General features: G+C 40.3%; 1 protein-coding gene across 1 annotated transcript in view; it reads right to left on the bottom strand.

Annotated features, from left to right (window-relative positions):
- Window positions 1-2,884: 2,884 nt before the first annotated feature.
- STIMATE (STIM activating enhancer) overlaps window positions 2,885-14,313 on the bottom strand; it is a 209,978-nt gene continuing 198,549 nt past the window's right edge. The window contains exon 8 of the mRNA XM_053721207.1: window positions 2,885-8,680. Within this exon, the coding sequence (XP_053577182.1) occupies window positions 8,564-8,680 (117 nt within the window). The 3' untranslated portion in view covers window positions 2,885-8,563. The remainder of the gene's footprint in view (window positions 8,681-14,313) is intronic.

Here is a 14,313-nt window from a genome sequence, read left to right as displayed (position 1 = left end):
TCTGCGCGCCAGTATAGTAAAAAACAGAATTCTTAGCCGTTAGTCTAGTCAAATGAACAAGGCATCAGAAAACAAAGGAATTGGCTAGCATAAGCTTGTCAAATATATTCATCCAATGGAGTCGCTTAACTGTAAAGCCTCATCAAGAGACTCAACCCAGAACGCCGCAGCAGCAGTGACAGAAGCAATGTATGCAAGGGGCTGCAGGATAAAACCCTGTTGAATAAACATTTTTTATCCATTGGATCTAAAAAGCACAACTGTCCTCGTCAGAGGTAGTGGTACGCTTAGCTAGAGTAGAAACTCTTCTCTCCACCTTAGGAACTGTCTGCCAGAAGTCCCGTGTGGTGGTAACTATTAGAAAACATTGTTCTAAAAAATAGGAGGGGAAGAGAACGGCACACCTGGTCTATCCCATTCCTTATTAAAATTATTTTAGTAAACCTCTTTAGGTATTGGAAAAACATCAGTACACACCGGCACTGCATATTATTTATCCAGTCTACACAATTTCTCTGGTCCTGCGATTGTACACATTCATTCAGAGCAGCCAAAGCCTCCCTGAGCAACAAGTGGAGGTTCTCAAGCATAAATTTTAAATGTAGAAATATCAGAATCAGGTGAAATCATCTTCCCCGAGTCAAAAAAAATCACCCACAGACTAAGCATATTGTGAGGTAGTATCATACATGGTTCTTAAAGCGTCTGTATGCTCTGTATCTACCCCCAGAGCTAACTGCTTTCCTTTAATTTCAGGTAGTCTGACTAATACTGCTGCCAGAATATTATTCACCACCTTTGCCATGTCTTGTAAAATAAACGCTATGGGCGCCCTTGATGTACTTGGCGCCATTTGAGCGTGAATCCCTGAAGCGGGAGTCGAAGGGTCTGACACGTGGGGAGAGTTAGTCGGCATAACTTTCCCCTCGACAGAATCCCCTCGTAAAAGAAACGCTATGGGTGCCCTTGATGTACTTGGCGCCATTTGAGCGTGAGTCCCTAAAGCGGGAGTCAAAAGGTCTGACACGTGGGGAGAGTTAGTCGGCATAACTACCCCCACGACAGAATCCTCTGGTGATAATGTTTTTAAAGACAAAAAATGATCTTTATTGTTTAACATGAAATCAGTACATCTGGTACACATTCTAAGATGGGGTTCCACCATGGCTTTAAAACATAATGAACACAGAGCTTCCTCTATGTCAGACATGTTAGAACAGACTAATAATGAGACTAGTAAGCTTGGAAAACACTTTAAATCAAGTTAACAAGCAAATATATAAAACGTTACTGTGCCTTTAAGAGAAACAAATTTTGTCAAAATTTGAAAAACAGTGAAAAAAAGGCAGTAAAACAAACGAAATTTTTACAGTACATGTAATAAGGTAACAGAGCATTGCACCCACTTGCAAATGGATGATTAACCCCTTAATGCAAAAAACAGATAAAAATAAAAATAAAAAAATGACAGACGTTTTTAAAAACAGACACAACAAACTGCCACAGCCAACAGTGGGAAGCTTCAGTTAACTGTTTCTATGCAAAATTTAAGCCAGCCATGTGGAAAAAACTTAGGCCCCAATAAGTTTTATCACCAAACATATGTTAAAAAAACGATTAAACATGCCAGCAAACGTTTTAAAACACATTTTTATAAGAGTATGTATCTCTATTAATAAGCCTGATACCAGTCGCTATCGCTGCATTTAAGGCTTTACTTACATTACTTCGGTATCAGCAGTATTTTCTTAGTCAATTCCATTCCTAGAAAAATATTTTACTGCACATACCTTATCTGCAGGAAAACCTGCACGCCATTCCCCCTCTGAAGTACCTCACTCCTCAGAATGTGTGAGAACAGCAAATGGATCTTAGTTACGTCTGCTAAGATCATAGAAAAACGCAGGCAGATTCTTCTTCCAAATACTGCCTGAGATAAACAGCACACTCCGGTGCCATTTAAAAATAACAAACTTTTGATTGAAGAATAAACTAAGTAGAAAGCACCACAGACTCTCACGACCTCCTATCTATGTTGAGGCTTGCAAGAGAATGACTGAATATGGCAGTTAGGGGAGGAGCTATATAGCAGCTTTGCTGTGGGTGGACTCTTGCAGCTTCCTGTTGGGAAGGAGAATATATTCCATAAGTAATGGATGATCCGTGGACTGGATACACTTAACAAGAGAAATATAGATTTACCTGCACTAATCACAGGCTCCTCTGCATTAGCATTAAACATGTATAGACTGCTGGCTATGGGCCCCCTGCACATGGGACCTGGTGCCACCTTAAATGCCGCCCAACCTCACGTGCCGCCCCCTGACCTCACGTGCCGCCCCCTGCTCCCCCTGACCTCACGTGCCGCCCCCTGCTCCCCCTGGCCTCACGTGCCGCCCCCTGCTCCTCCTGGCCTCACGTGCCGCCCCTGCTCCTCCTGGCCTCACGTGCCGCCCCCTGCTCCCCCTGGCCTCACGTGCCGCCCCCTGCTCCCCCTGGCCTCACGTGCCGCCCCCTGGCCTCACGTGCCGCCCCCTGGCCTCACGTGCCGCCCCCTGCTCCCCCTGGCCTCACGTGCCGCCCCCTGCTCCTCCTGGCCTCACGTGCCGCCCCCTGCTCCTCCTGGCCTCACGTGCCGCCCCCTGCTCCTCCTGGCCTCACGTGCCGCCCCCTGCTCCTCACGTGCCGCCCCCTGCTCCTCACGTGCCGCCCCCTGCTCCTCCTGGCCTCATGTGCCGCCCCCTGCTCCTTCTGACTACACATTACCTGAATAGGCTCGCTTAGTGCCGGGTTTCTACTGTAACGTGATCTCCGATCTATACACCTACAGGACAGGCTCTGAATGATGAACAAGTAATGATGTTTAAAAACCAAAGAGACAAACTTTTGAATAATTCAGTTTATGGATAAGAAACCAAAAGAATATTGGTAAATGTCTACAGTAATCCCTGCTGCTCCCACTTCCCTTGTCATTAAAAAGTGCAAACATATATCTGACATAAATTAATGTTGTAAAAAGGAGAAAGCACTTAGCAATGTAACACATTCCATTAAACGCTACCCACCCTTGCTGCCAGAGAGACTGAAATACATTAAAAACCGAAATAGTTGTAAAAATCAGGCTGTGGTGGCAGGTGCAGGGTTAAAAAACCCCTGAAAATATGTCCCTCTATAAATAGTTGTCACTATATGCAGCATATGTTGGTCTGCTCAGTTTTCTTCCATTATTCCAAGAACAAACAAAACAAAAAATGAAATAAAAAGACAAACAAGATTTATGTTTTTGGTAGGAAAAGACGTAATTGTAACATAACACAAACTGAAAGACAGAATACAAACTCATTTCTTAGTTAACCCCTTTTTGACCTTTGCAAAAAAAAAAAAAAAAATGTAAAAAAAAAAAACAACTATATATAGAAAATATAAATTAAATTAAAAAGGTGCAAGACATAAATAAAGCAGCAGACGGGGATCACCTAACGGATTTAACCCCTTTGCTGTGGGTGAGGATTTTGCGTGTCCCTTCTTTAAGAAAAGAGGTTAAGGAATGATTTAATCCCTCCCCCCCACACACAATGCTGTAAGGGTAATACAAACAATGTTAAGGCAAAATCTTCCCTAGAGAGGGGTACGTAAGACATATGTTGAATACGACGGTCTCGGCATTAGCAGGAATAAGATTGTGCACAGACCTTTCTTTCAAAATTCTACAAAATATATGGAGCTCTGTAACAAGCTGTGTGCAGGCAAAGCGACCAATTCCTATCATGTAAGAGAGTCAGAATTAAACATCGATGTAATATATTTGCAATCATCAAACTTTTGCTAAGACTTCTATTAAATAGCTGAAAGTATGAGCATTTATTGTGTGTTAAATGTGAGTACATTCTGATCTAGTCTCCTACTGCCTAATGTAGTTATTCGCCCTGTAGCGGGAACTAGATGATCCTGCAGAAGCAGAACACAGCGGGTGAGTCAATCAGGAGCGTCAGTCGCGCATAACCACTATTCAGCGGTGGTCTTGCGCTAGTGAGCTGCAACGCTCATGGCTCCTGAGAGGGATTTATGTATGTGCTTGGGCCCTTTGCGAGGGTTAAACACAGAATATTAGGAGCAGTAATGCAAAACGATGTACTCTAAACATTTAGCGCGTTACTTTTGTAGCACAGTTTGTCTTTAAAAGGGACGTTATACCAGAGAATCAAGATTTGAACAGTTTACTTCTGAACTATAATCTGTTTCAGAGAGTATTGGTGCTTTATGTAAACCATGAACTGCTACACTGCCCAGAATCATCCACAGATAATTTAATTTTCTTTACACAAAACCTAGATAGGCTATAATGCTAATTTATAAGCCCTTAAATGCCTCCTCTTATCTCAGGGAATTAGTTCATGTGTGCCATATAAATAACACTACTTATTCCTGAGGAGTTATTTAAGAGTCAGCACTGATTGGCTAAAATGCAAGTCTGTAAAAAAAACCTTAGATAAGGGGCAGTCTGCAGAGACTTAGATACAAGGTAATCAGTATATTCATATAACAGTGTTGGTTATGCCTAAATGGGCAATGGGTAATAAAGGGATGGTCTATCTTTTTAAACAAACATTGTGCAGTAGACTGTCCCTTTAACATAAAACTGCAGATACTGCATATGAGCAACTTTCTTGGCACTGAAAATACATGAAATTAGTTGAAATTATAATAGATATAAAAATAATCTATTGCTTGGAGAGAACTGGGTTTAAAGCCTATAAAGAGTTTAACCACATAGTTAAAAATATGCTCCAAAGTCAAAGTGCACTACTGGTCCTAAACATGATCAGTGATTGGTGGTTACACACATATCGCTCTTCTGATTGGCTCACTGGCTGAGTTTTTCGCTGCTCTGGAGTTGACTGAGTGTAACTTCTTTGCAAATGTTAAGTACATAGTTGCAAGCAATAATGCAATAATAAAACAGAGCATTATATGATGTCCCTTTAAGTGAAGGCTAAATAAATCGCAATAAACGTTCATGGGTCGGAGAGAGCATGCAATTAACATCCTTTTAAATTCACTTCTATTATCAAACTAGCTCTGTTCTCTTGGTATCCTTTATTGAAAAAGAATACCTAGGTAGACTCAGAAGCAGCAATGCACTACTGGCAGCTAGGTACTGACTGGTGCTTACTTATACATGTCTCTTGTCACTGGCTCACCCGTTAGCTCCCAGTACTGCATTGTTGCAGTTTGAGAGTAAACACATAGGGAGTCACAATCGTTTAGTAAAACTTATCAAATGATTTATCTATCGAAATCCCCATTGACTTTCTGTAGAATCCGTTAGATAAAAATTATTAAAGGATTCTGATTGGCCAGTTATATTCAAGCAACGGTGCAATAACAGAAAATGCTTTAATAAGTTAGAGCATGTTAATTCCTCATGCCTCTTTAAATGAAAAAGTGTGTGTGTGTGTGTGTGTGTGTGTATATATATATATATATATATATATATATACACACATATATATATATATATATATATATATACACACACATATATATACACATACATACATATATACACACACACACGTGCAACTGCTTCATTTACATTATACTTTAACATAATCCACAGCAAAAGTCTGATTACTGAATATACCTTATGTATAGAACTGCTATAGGAACTTAAACGTAATATTGGAATGTACTAGAGTATTTAACGTTTCCGCGTGTTCCTGCGCGATTAGTGTCCTGTGCTCTGGCTACGTAACATTCTATAAGCATCAGAAACTTATGTACAAGGCAGACATGTGGCGGTTTTGGGGACAAAAAAAGAAATGATAAAATGAGCAAGTTAGTAGCAAATTGATATTGTTGCTGTGCATGTGTTTGTATAGATCTGTGTGACGCACATACATACAGTGTTCTCCCCAAGGCCTATTGAATGGGCACACCACCCAGCTAATTTTACTGAACACCCGGCTAAAAGTTTAAACCAATTATATGCTATAATTAGTGAATAATAAATTTCTTGAACATTTTTTGCATAAATCATCATGAACTAAATTGATGCTATTTATTTGTGGTTTGGACAGCTTAAAAGGACAAACAAAAAATGTTCTTTCTTGACTCAGATCATTTTAAACAACTTTCCCATTTACTTCTAATATAATATATTCTCTTGGTATTGTTTGTTAAAGGAGTAGAAATGTACTACTGAGCCTACCTATGTATTTTTTTTAAAACAAATGATACAAAGAGAACAAAACAAATTAGATAACAGAAATAAACTGGAAAGGTATTAATGTGGGTGTCATGCCCCTTTAAGGAAGATTTATAAATATTATATTGCCAAGTATTACACTGCCGCAACCCAGCTGGCAAAATATTTCTTTGGAGATCACTGTATGTATGTGTGTGTGTCTGCATATGTGTATTGTATGTGTGTGTGTGTGTCTGCATATGTGTATTGTATGTGTGTGTGTGTGTCTGCATATGTGTATTGTATGTGTGTGTGTGTGTGTCTGCATATGTGTATTGTATGTGTGTGTGTGTGTGTCTGCATATGTGTATTGTATGTGTGTGTGTGTGTCTGCATATGTGTATTGTATGTGTGTGTGTGTGTCTGCATATGTGTATTGTATGTGTGTGTGTGTGTCTGCATATGTGTATTGTATGTGTGTGTGTGTGTCTGCATATGTGTATTGTATGTGTGTGTGTGTCTGCATATGTGTATTGTATGTGTGTGTGTGTCTGCATATGTGTATTGTATGTGTGTGTGTGTCTGCATGTGTATTGTATGTGTGTGTGTGTCTGCATGTGTATTGTATGTGTGTGTGTGTCTGCATGTGTATTGTATGTGTGTGTGTCTGCATGTGTATTGTATGTGTGTGTGTCTGCATGTGTATATTGCATGTGTATATTGTATGTGTGTGTCTGCATGTGTATATTGTATGTGTGTGTCTGCATGTGTATATTGTATGTGTGTGTCTGCATGTGTATATTGTATGTGTGTGTCTGCATGTGTATGTGTGTATTGTATGTATATTGGATGTGTGTCTGCATATGTATGTGTGTATCATATGTATATGTGTATTGTATATGTGTGTGTCTGCATATGTATGTGTGTATTGTATAAGTATGTGTGTGCATATGTATATTGTGTGTGTATTGTATGTGTGTATGTGTGTGTCTGCATTGTATAAATGTGTGTGTGCGCATATTTAAGAGCTTTTAATTTTATTATTAGTTTATGGGACAGTGGGAATTACTATCTAGACTGATTCCAAAATCAAGCATTTCTGCACAGAAAACTCTGGGAACCAACTGCAGAATTATGCTATCAAAATGGATGGAAAATCTAGAGTATCATGTGTAACAAAGAGCTGCATTAAAGAGGTTTAGTCCTGGAAGCCATACGCTACCCTTGTATTGTAACAATCAGTAGGACTGGAGTTCTAGGTATGGCTGTCAGAAACCTGCTGTTATAGGAAGAAATAAAGTGCTTTAAGATAGGCTGATACCTCAAATCCACTTGGTTTTAGAATGACCTAATACAAGACTTAAATCTGAATATTCCACCATCTGGGCCTACTTAAGTTTTGCGTAAATCTACCCTTAACTACTGGTCTAACATGAGGATGATACACACGACTTGCCAGTCTAGGATTAGAGACACTATAGCAGAAACGGATTAATCTGAGCATCGTTGAGTCTTAACTGACCTGTAACTATTCATATTGTACGTTTTTATGAAGACTCAAAACAAGGATTTTAAGCTATTTGGATTTTGCACAATTACTTTTGCTACATGTTGGTTTTGCATTTACTGTGCCAAATCTAAAACGCGTTGAGAATGGTGCAAATATATTTGAGCCCTAAAACATTTTGTCTTCAAACGTAAGTAGTTTTGAAGTATCAGTCTTCTTATAAATACAATAAAAAGTAAATAAGTTATAGAACTATAGTGTAACTACTAATGATATGGGACTTCATGTTCTAGTGTCACCATAACAGGATAGGACAACGCGTTCTTTGAAAGCCCCAGGGGATCGACTTGATACAGAGCTTTAGCAGGAACACTGATGAGTAAACAGAGATTTGTTCATGTTGAAGTTAAAGTTTTCTTCCTGCTTATTAGGCTTCCAGCAGAAAGGGCGAGAGAACAACTGAAAAAAAGACAGACAAGGCAAAAAAATATAACAAAGTCAGTAAAAGAAAATCCTCATGAGATCTGTCCCCGTTTCCCAGTTGTATGCACACTGACAAAACACTGGAATTAACTGACCATTGGGGAAGGGTCACTTGTGAGCATTTTGGACCTTTGCCCCCTATAGGTCAGCAGGCGTGTCTTTGTGTATAATGCCTGCAGTGGGGTTGTGCATGTGAGTAGCAGCTTGTAGTGCAACAGAGGTCTCTGAAGAACCCGCTTCCTTTGCACCCCAGTTGGGTAAGGTTGCACAAGTACCATCTGCGTCTAACCCCTCTCTAAAGTCCACAAGGCATTAGAGGTAGTGGCTGAAGGAGTTTCTATATCACTCTAGTTTCAGGCCGAGCACAGTGATAGATGGAGCAGGTATCATACAGGCAACCCAAAGCGATGCTTCTTTTTCTTAACTGGTTTGGAATTTGTCAGCCTTCGTAGGTCTTCTTCCCCTTCAGACTCTTCCATTTCATCATCAGCAGATATGAGGATCTGAAAGTAAAGATAATGCATTAACACCAGATAGAAAGAACCCAATGGCACTACTATTGTTTAATCAATGACCCAATAGTTCTATCCTTATTATATAATAAGTATTGAATAATATGGAATAGAGAAGATGGTGCTCTGTAGTATATACACTATATCCTTAAAATAAAGAAAGGTAGAGGAACCAAATCTTTAAGACTACAGTTTTAGCACTCAAAGGGCCAGGTAGGATATGCTCCCTATATGATTTAATTAAAGTGGCTGCACATCGTATGCAAAGACATGCGCAAAAATGGGAAGGGTCACCACGATATGCTAGAACTCCGGAAAACAGCCAAACTACCAGTAACACTGATAGTGTCAGTCTGTAGTACATCCATCTTGAGTAAGACATACTATTTTCTAATAACTTGGGAACCGAACGATGGTCTATGCAATGTAACGGCTATATGTAGGCATAATCAGCTGCACCTTTTGCTTGAGAAAAACGCTACAATCTAGTAAGGATACAATATAGTTAAGCATATAAACAACTATACAGACGCTCTGAACCTTGAAATAAACCAATTATAAATCTGAATGCCTTGCACACAATAGATTTTACTAATCTCACTAATATTGCGATTTACAAGTTCTAACATATAAAATGATACATGCGTTTGCAATCTGGCTCTATTGTATCAATCCGTAAGCGTCATTACTAGTATTCAAGCAGCTGTTCAGCAAAGACCTTCCGCATCTGTTGTATTTGAACATTTAACTATTTGAGTTGTACCAAGCTTTATTAGAGTAAACATTAACAGTCAGCTTAATTACTACAAATACAGTTACTGATAAATAGTAGTTCATTTATGTAACAATTTTATGTCTACACTGGTAGCGAGACCGGAGGTAATAATAACTTGAAAAGCAATCTATTGTGCAACAGCGGCACAGAAACATAAGCTGCTATACTTGCTACAAACCAAGCTCTATTCTATTACTTGATAAGCGATACTGCGTTAACGATATAACTTTACTAACAAATTTAGCCACTGTTCGACAAACATTTCCAGTGCTAACCTGACCATACACAGTCGTTGCTTCTTCCCACCACACTTGATATTAAAATATTTCAGAAGCCTAAGAGTGTTTTTAATTTAATCTTTCCTATTTTAACGATGTGCGTTTGTTAATATAATAAAAGTTATGTTTTAAATCAAACAACTCCTCCACACTTCTAGGTCTATGCGCATGTCTTTGCATACGATGTGCAGCCGCTTTAATTAAACCATATAGGGAGTATATCCTACCTGGCCCTTTGAGTGCTAAAACTGTAGTCTTCTTAAGAGTTGGTTCCTCTACCTTTCTTTATCTTAAGGATATAGCGCATTAACCCCAGCCTAGGGAGACCGCCCTCTATCTATAGAATATCTACAATTTATCAACAGACAAGTCAAAGAAATAGGGGGAAATTCAGCCCTTTAAGTTTGGTAAATTATACAAGATTTTAATTATTTTCAGCACGATGGAAGATTTTTTATGGAAGTAGTTATCTAATTTACTTAATTCGCTAAGTATCCTTTGTTGAAGGAACAGCAGTGCACTACTGGGAGCTAGCTGAAAGCCAATGACAAGAGGCAGATATGAGTAGCCACCAATCAGCAGCTTCTGAGTCTACTTAGGTATACTTTTCAACAAAGGATACAAAGTGAATGAAAGAAACAGACTATGCATCACTAGTATAACCTATAGTTTAACTGTGCTATATAGTGCTGTAGAATATACTATACTATGTAATAACTGTACTAGCAAGACATTAAAGGAACATTATCTGTCATTTTAACACTAGCAACCCTAAATTACTGTGTGTAAAGTATAAATACAGATTGGGACCCGCAGCGCACTGCTGGTCCTGAGGGGAAAATGCAGCTGACACAATCAGAACAACCCAATTGTGTAACTAGCGCTGCTGATTATATCTGTGGCAGTTTCCACTCAGGACCTGCAGTGCTCTGTGGGTCCCAAAAGGTAATTCTGCTATGTATTTACCCATTTTGTACTGTAGGGTCACTAGCTTTAAAATGACAGGCTCTGTGTCATTAGAGCGCAACTATGGTCCTAAAATCTCTCTATAGATCTATATCTGAGTTTTATGCAATGTATGACATTGTTTCTAAATCCAGCAACCATAATGCATCTATATGAGCATTAAAGGGATATGAAACAATTTTTTATATCCTGATTCAAATAGAAAATGCAGTTATAAAAAACTTTTCAATTTAGTTCTACCATAACTTATGCTTCATTCTACTGGTATCTTTAATTGAAGGAGCAGCAATGCACAAGTGGGAGCTAGCTGAACACAGCAGTAAGCCAATGACAACAGCAATATATGTGCAGCCACCAATCAGCAGTTAGCTTCTAGCTACTGAGCCTACCCAGGAATACTTTTTAACAAAGGACACCAAAAGAATGAAGCAAATTAGATAATAGAAGTAAATTGGAAAATTGGTTAAAACTGCACACTCTGATTCAGGACATCCCTTTAAGTAGTGGCACTGCCCCTTAATTACCTATATTACTAGGGCTGGTGCCCCATTCCCTGAGCTTGTTCCAGGTGCGCATATTTGTGCACAAACAATACTCTGATTTATTACTCATTGGCTGATAAAAAACATAATTTATGCTTACCTGATAAATTTATTTCTCTTGTAGTGTATTCAGTCCACGGATCATCCATTACTTATGGGATATATTCCCTTCCCAACAGGAAGTTGCAAGAGGATCACCCAAAGCAGAGCTGCTATATAGCTCCTCCCCTCCACGTCATATCCAATCATTCGACCGAAACAAGACAAGAAAGGAGAAACCATAGGGAGCAGTGGTGACTGGAGTTTTAATTAAAATTTAGATCTGCCTTAAAAAAGACAGGGCGGGCCGTGGACTGAATACACTACAAGAGAAATAAATTTATCAGGTAAGCATAAATTATGTTTTCTCTTGTTAAGTGTATTCAGTCCACGGATCATCCATTACTTATGGGATACCAATACCAAAGCTAAAGTACACGGATGATGGGAGGGACAAGGCAGGAAATTAAACGGAAGGAACCACTGCCTGTAGAACCTTTCTCCCAAAAACAGCCTCCGAAGAAGCAAAAGTGTCAAATTTGTAAAATTTAGAAAAAAAGTGTGAAGCGAAGACCAAGTTGCAGCCTTGCAAATCTGTTCAACAGAGGCCTCATTCTTAAAGGCCCAGGTGGAAGCCACAGCTCTAGTGGAATGAGCTGTAATTCTTTCAGGGGGCTGCTGTCCAGCAGTCTCATAGGCTAAATGTATTATGCTACGAAGCCTAAAGGAGAGAGAGGTTGCCGAAGCTTTTTGACCTCTCCTCTATCCAGAGTACACGACAAACAGGGAAGAAGTTTGACGAAAATCTTTAGTAGCCTGTAAGTAAAACTTCAAGGCACGGACTACGTCCAGATTATGCAAAAGTCGTTCCTTCTTTGAAGAAGGATTAAGACATAATGATGGAACAACAATCTCCTGATTGATATTCCTGTTAGAAACTACCTTAGGTAAAAACCCAGGTTTAGTACGCAGAACTACCTTGTCTGAATGGAAAATCAGATAAGGAGAATCACAATGTAAGGCAGATAACTCAGAGACTCTTCGAGCCGAGGAAATAGCCATCAAAAACAGAACTTTCCAAGATAAAAGCTTAATATCAATGGAATGAAGGGGTTCAAACGGAACCCCTTGAAGAACTTTAAGAACCAAGTTTAAGCTCCACGGAGGAGCAACAGTCTTAAACACAGGCTTAATCCTAGCCAAAGCCTGACAAAAAGCCTGGACGTCTGGAACTTCTGCCAGACGTTTGTGTAAGAGAATAGACAGAGCAGAAATCTGTCCCTTTAACGAACTAGCAGATAAGCCCTTTTCTAAACCCTCTTGTAGAAAGGACAATATCCTAGGAATCCTAACCTTACTCCATGAGTAACTCTTGGATTCGCACCAAAATAAATATTTACGCCATATCTTATGGTAAATTTTTCTGGTAACAGGCTTCCGTGCCTGTATTAAGGTATCAATAACTGACTCCGAGAAGCCACGCTTTGATAGGATCAAGCGTTCAATCTCCATGCAGTCAGCCTCAGAGAAATTAGATTTGGATGGTTGAAAGGACCTTGTATTAGAAGGTCCTGCCTCAGAGGCAGAGACCATGGTGGACAGGACGACATGTCCACTAGGTCTGCATACCAGGTCCTGCGTGGCCACACAGGCGATATCAGAATCACCGATGCTCTCTCCTGTTTGATCTTGGCAATCAGTCGAGGTAGCAGCGGAAATGGTGGAAACACATAAGCCATGTTGAAAACCCAAGGGGCTGCCAGAGCATCTATCAGCGCCGCTCCCGGGTCCCTGGACCTGGATCCGTAACAAGGAAGCTTGGCGTTCTGGCGAGACGCCATGAGATCCAGTTCTGGTTTGCCCCAACGATGAATCAGTTGAGCGAAGACCTCCGGATGAAGTTCCCTATCCCCCGGATGAAAAGACTGGCGACTTAGAAAGTCCGCCTCCCAGTTCTCCACGCCTGGGATGTAGATCGCTGACAGGTGGCAAGAGTGAGACTCTGCCCAGCGAATTATCTTTGAGACTTCTAATATCGCTAGGGAACTCCTGTTTCCCCCTTGATGGTTGATGTAAGCCACAGTCGTGATGTTGTCCGACTGAAATCTGATGAACCTCAGTGTTGCTAACTGAGGCCAAGCTAGAAGAGCATTGAATATTGCTCTCAACTCCAGAATATTTATTGGGAGGAGTTTCTCCTCCTGAGTCCATAATCCCTGAGCCTTCAGGGAGTTCCAGACTGCGCCCCAACCTAGAAGGCTGGCATCTGTTGTTACAATCGTCCAATCTGGCCTGCGAAAGGTCATCCCCTTGGACAGATGGACCCGAGAAAGCCACCAGAGAAGAGAATGTCTGGTCTCTTGATCCAGATTTAGTAGAGGGGACAAATCTGAGTAATCCCCATTCCACTGACTTAGCATGCATAATTGCAGTGGTCTGAGATGCAGCGCAAATGGTACTATGTCCATTGCCGCTACCATTAAGCCGATTACTTCCATGCACTGAGCTACTGACGGGCATGGAATGGAATGAAGGACACGGCAAGCATTCAGAAGCTTTGATAACCTGGACTCCGTCAGGTAAATCTTCATCTCTATAGAATCTATAAGAGTCCCCAGGAAGGGAACTCTTGTGAGTGGTAATAGAGAACTCTTTTCCACGTTCACCTTCCACCCATGCGACCTCAGAAATGCCAGAACTATCTCTGTATGAGACTTGGCATTTTGAAAACTTGACGCTTGTATCAGAATGTCGTCTAGGTACGGAGCCACCGCTATGCCTCGCGGTCTTAGCACCGCCAGAAGTGAGCCCAGAACCTTTGTAAAAATTCTCTGGGCCGTAGCTAACCTGAAGGGAAGAGCTACAAACTGGTAATGCCTGTCTAGAAAGGCAAATCTTAGGTACCGATAATGATCTTTGTGAATCGGTATGTGAAGGTAGGCATCCTTTAAGTCCACTGTGGTCATGTATTGACCCTCTTGGATCATGGGTAGGATGGTTCGAATAGTTTCCATTTTGAATGAT

This window comes from Bombina bombina, chromosome 7 (genome assembly GCF_027579735.1).
Source record: "Bombina bombina isolate aBomBom1 chromosome 7, aBomBom1.pri, whole genome shotgun sequence".
NCBI lineage: Eukaryota > Metazoa > Chordata > Amphibia > Anura > Bombinatoridae > Bombina > Bombina bombina.
This window is presented reverse-complemented; position numbering and strand designations above follow the sequence as displayed.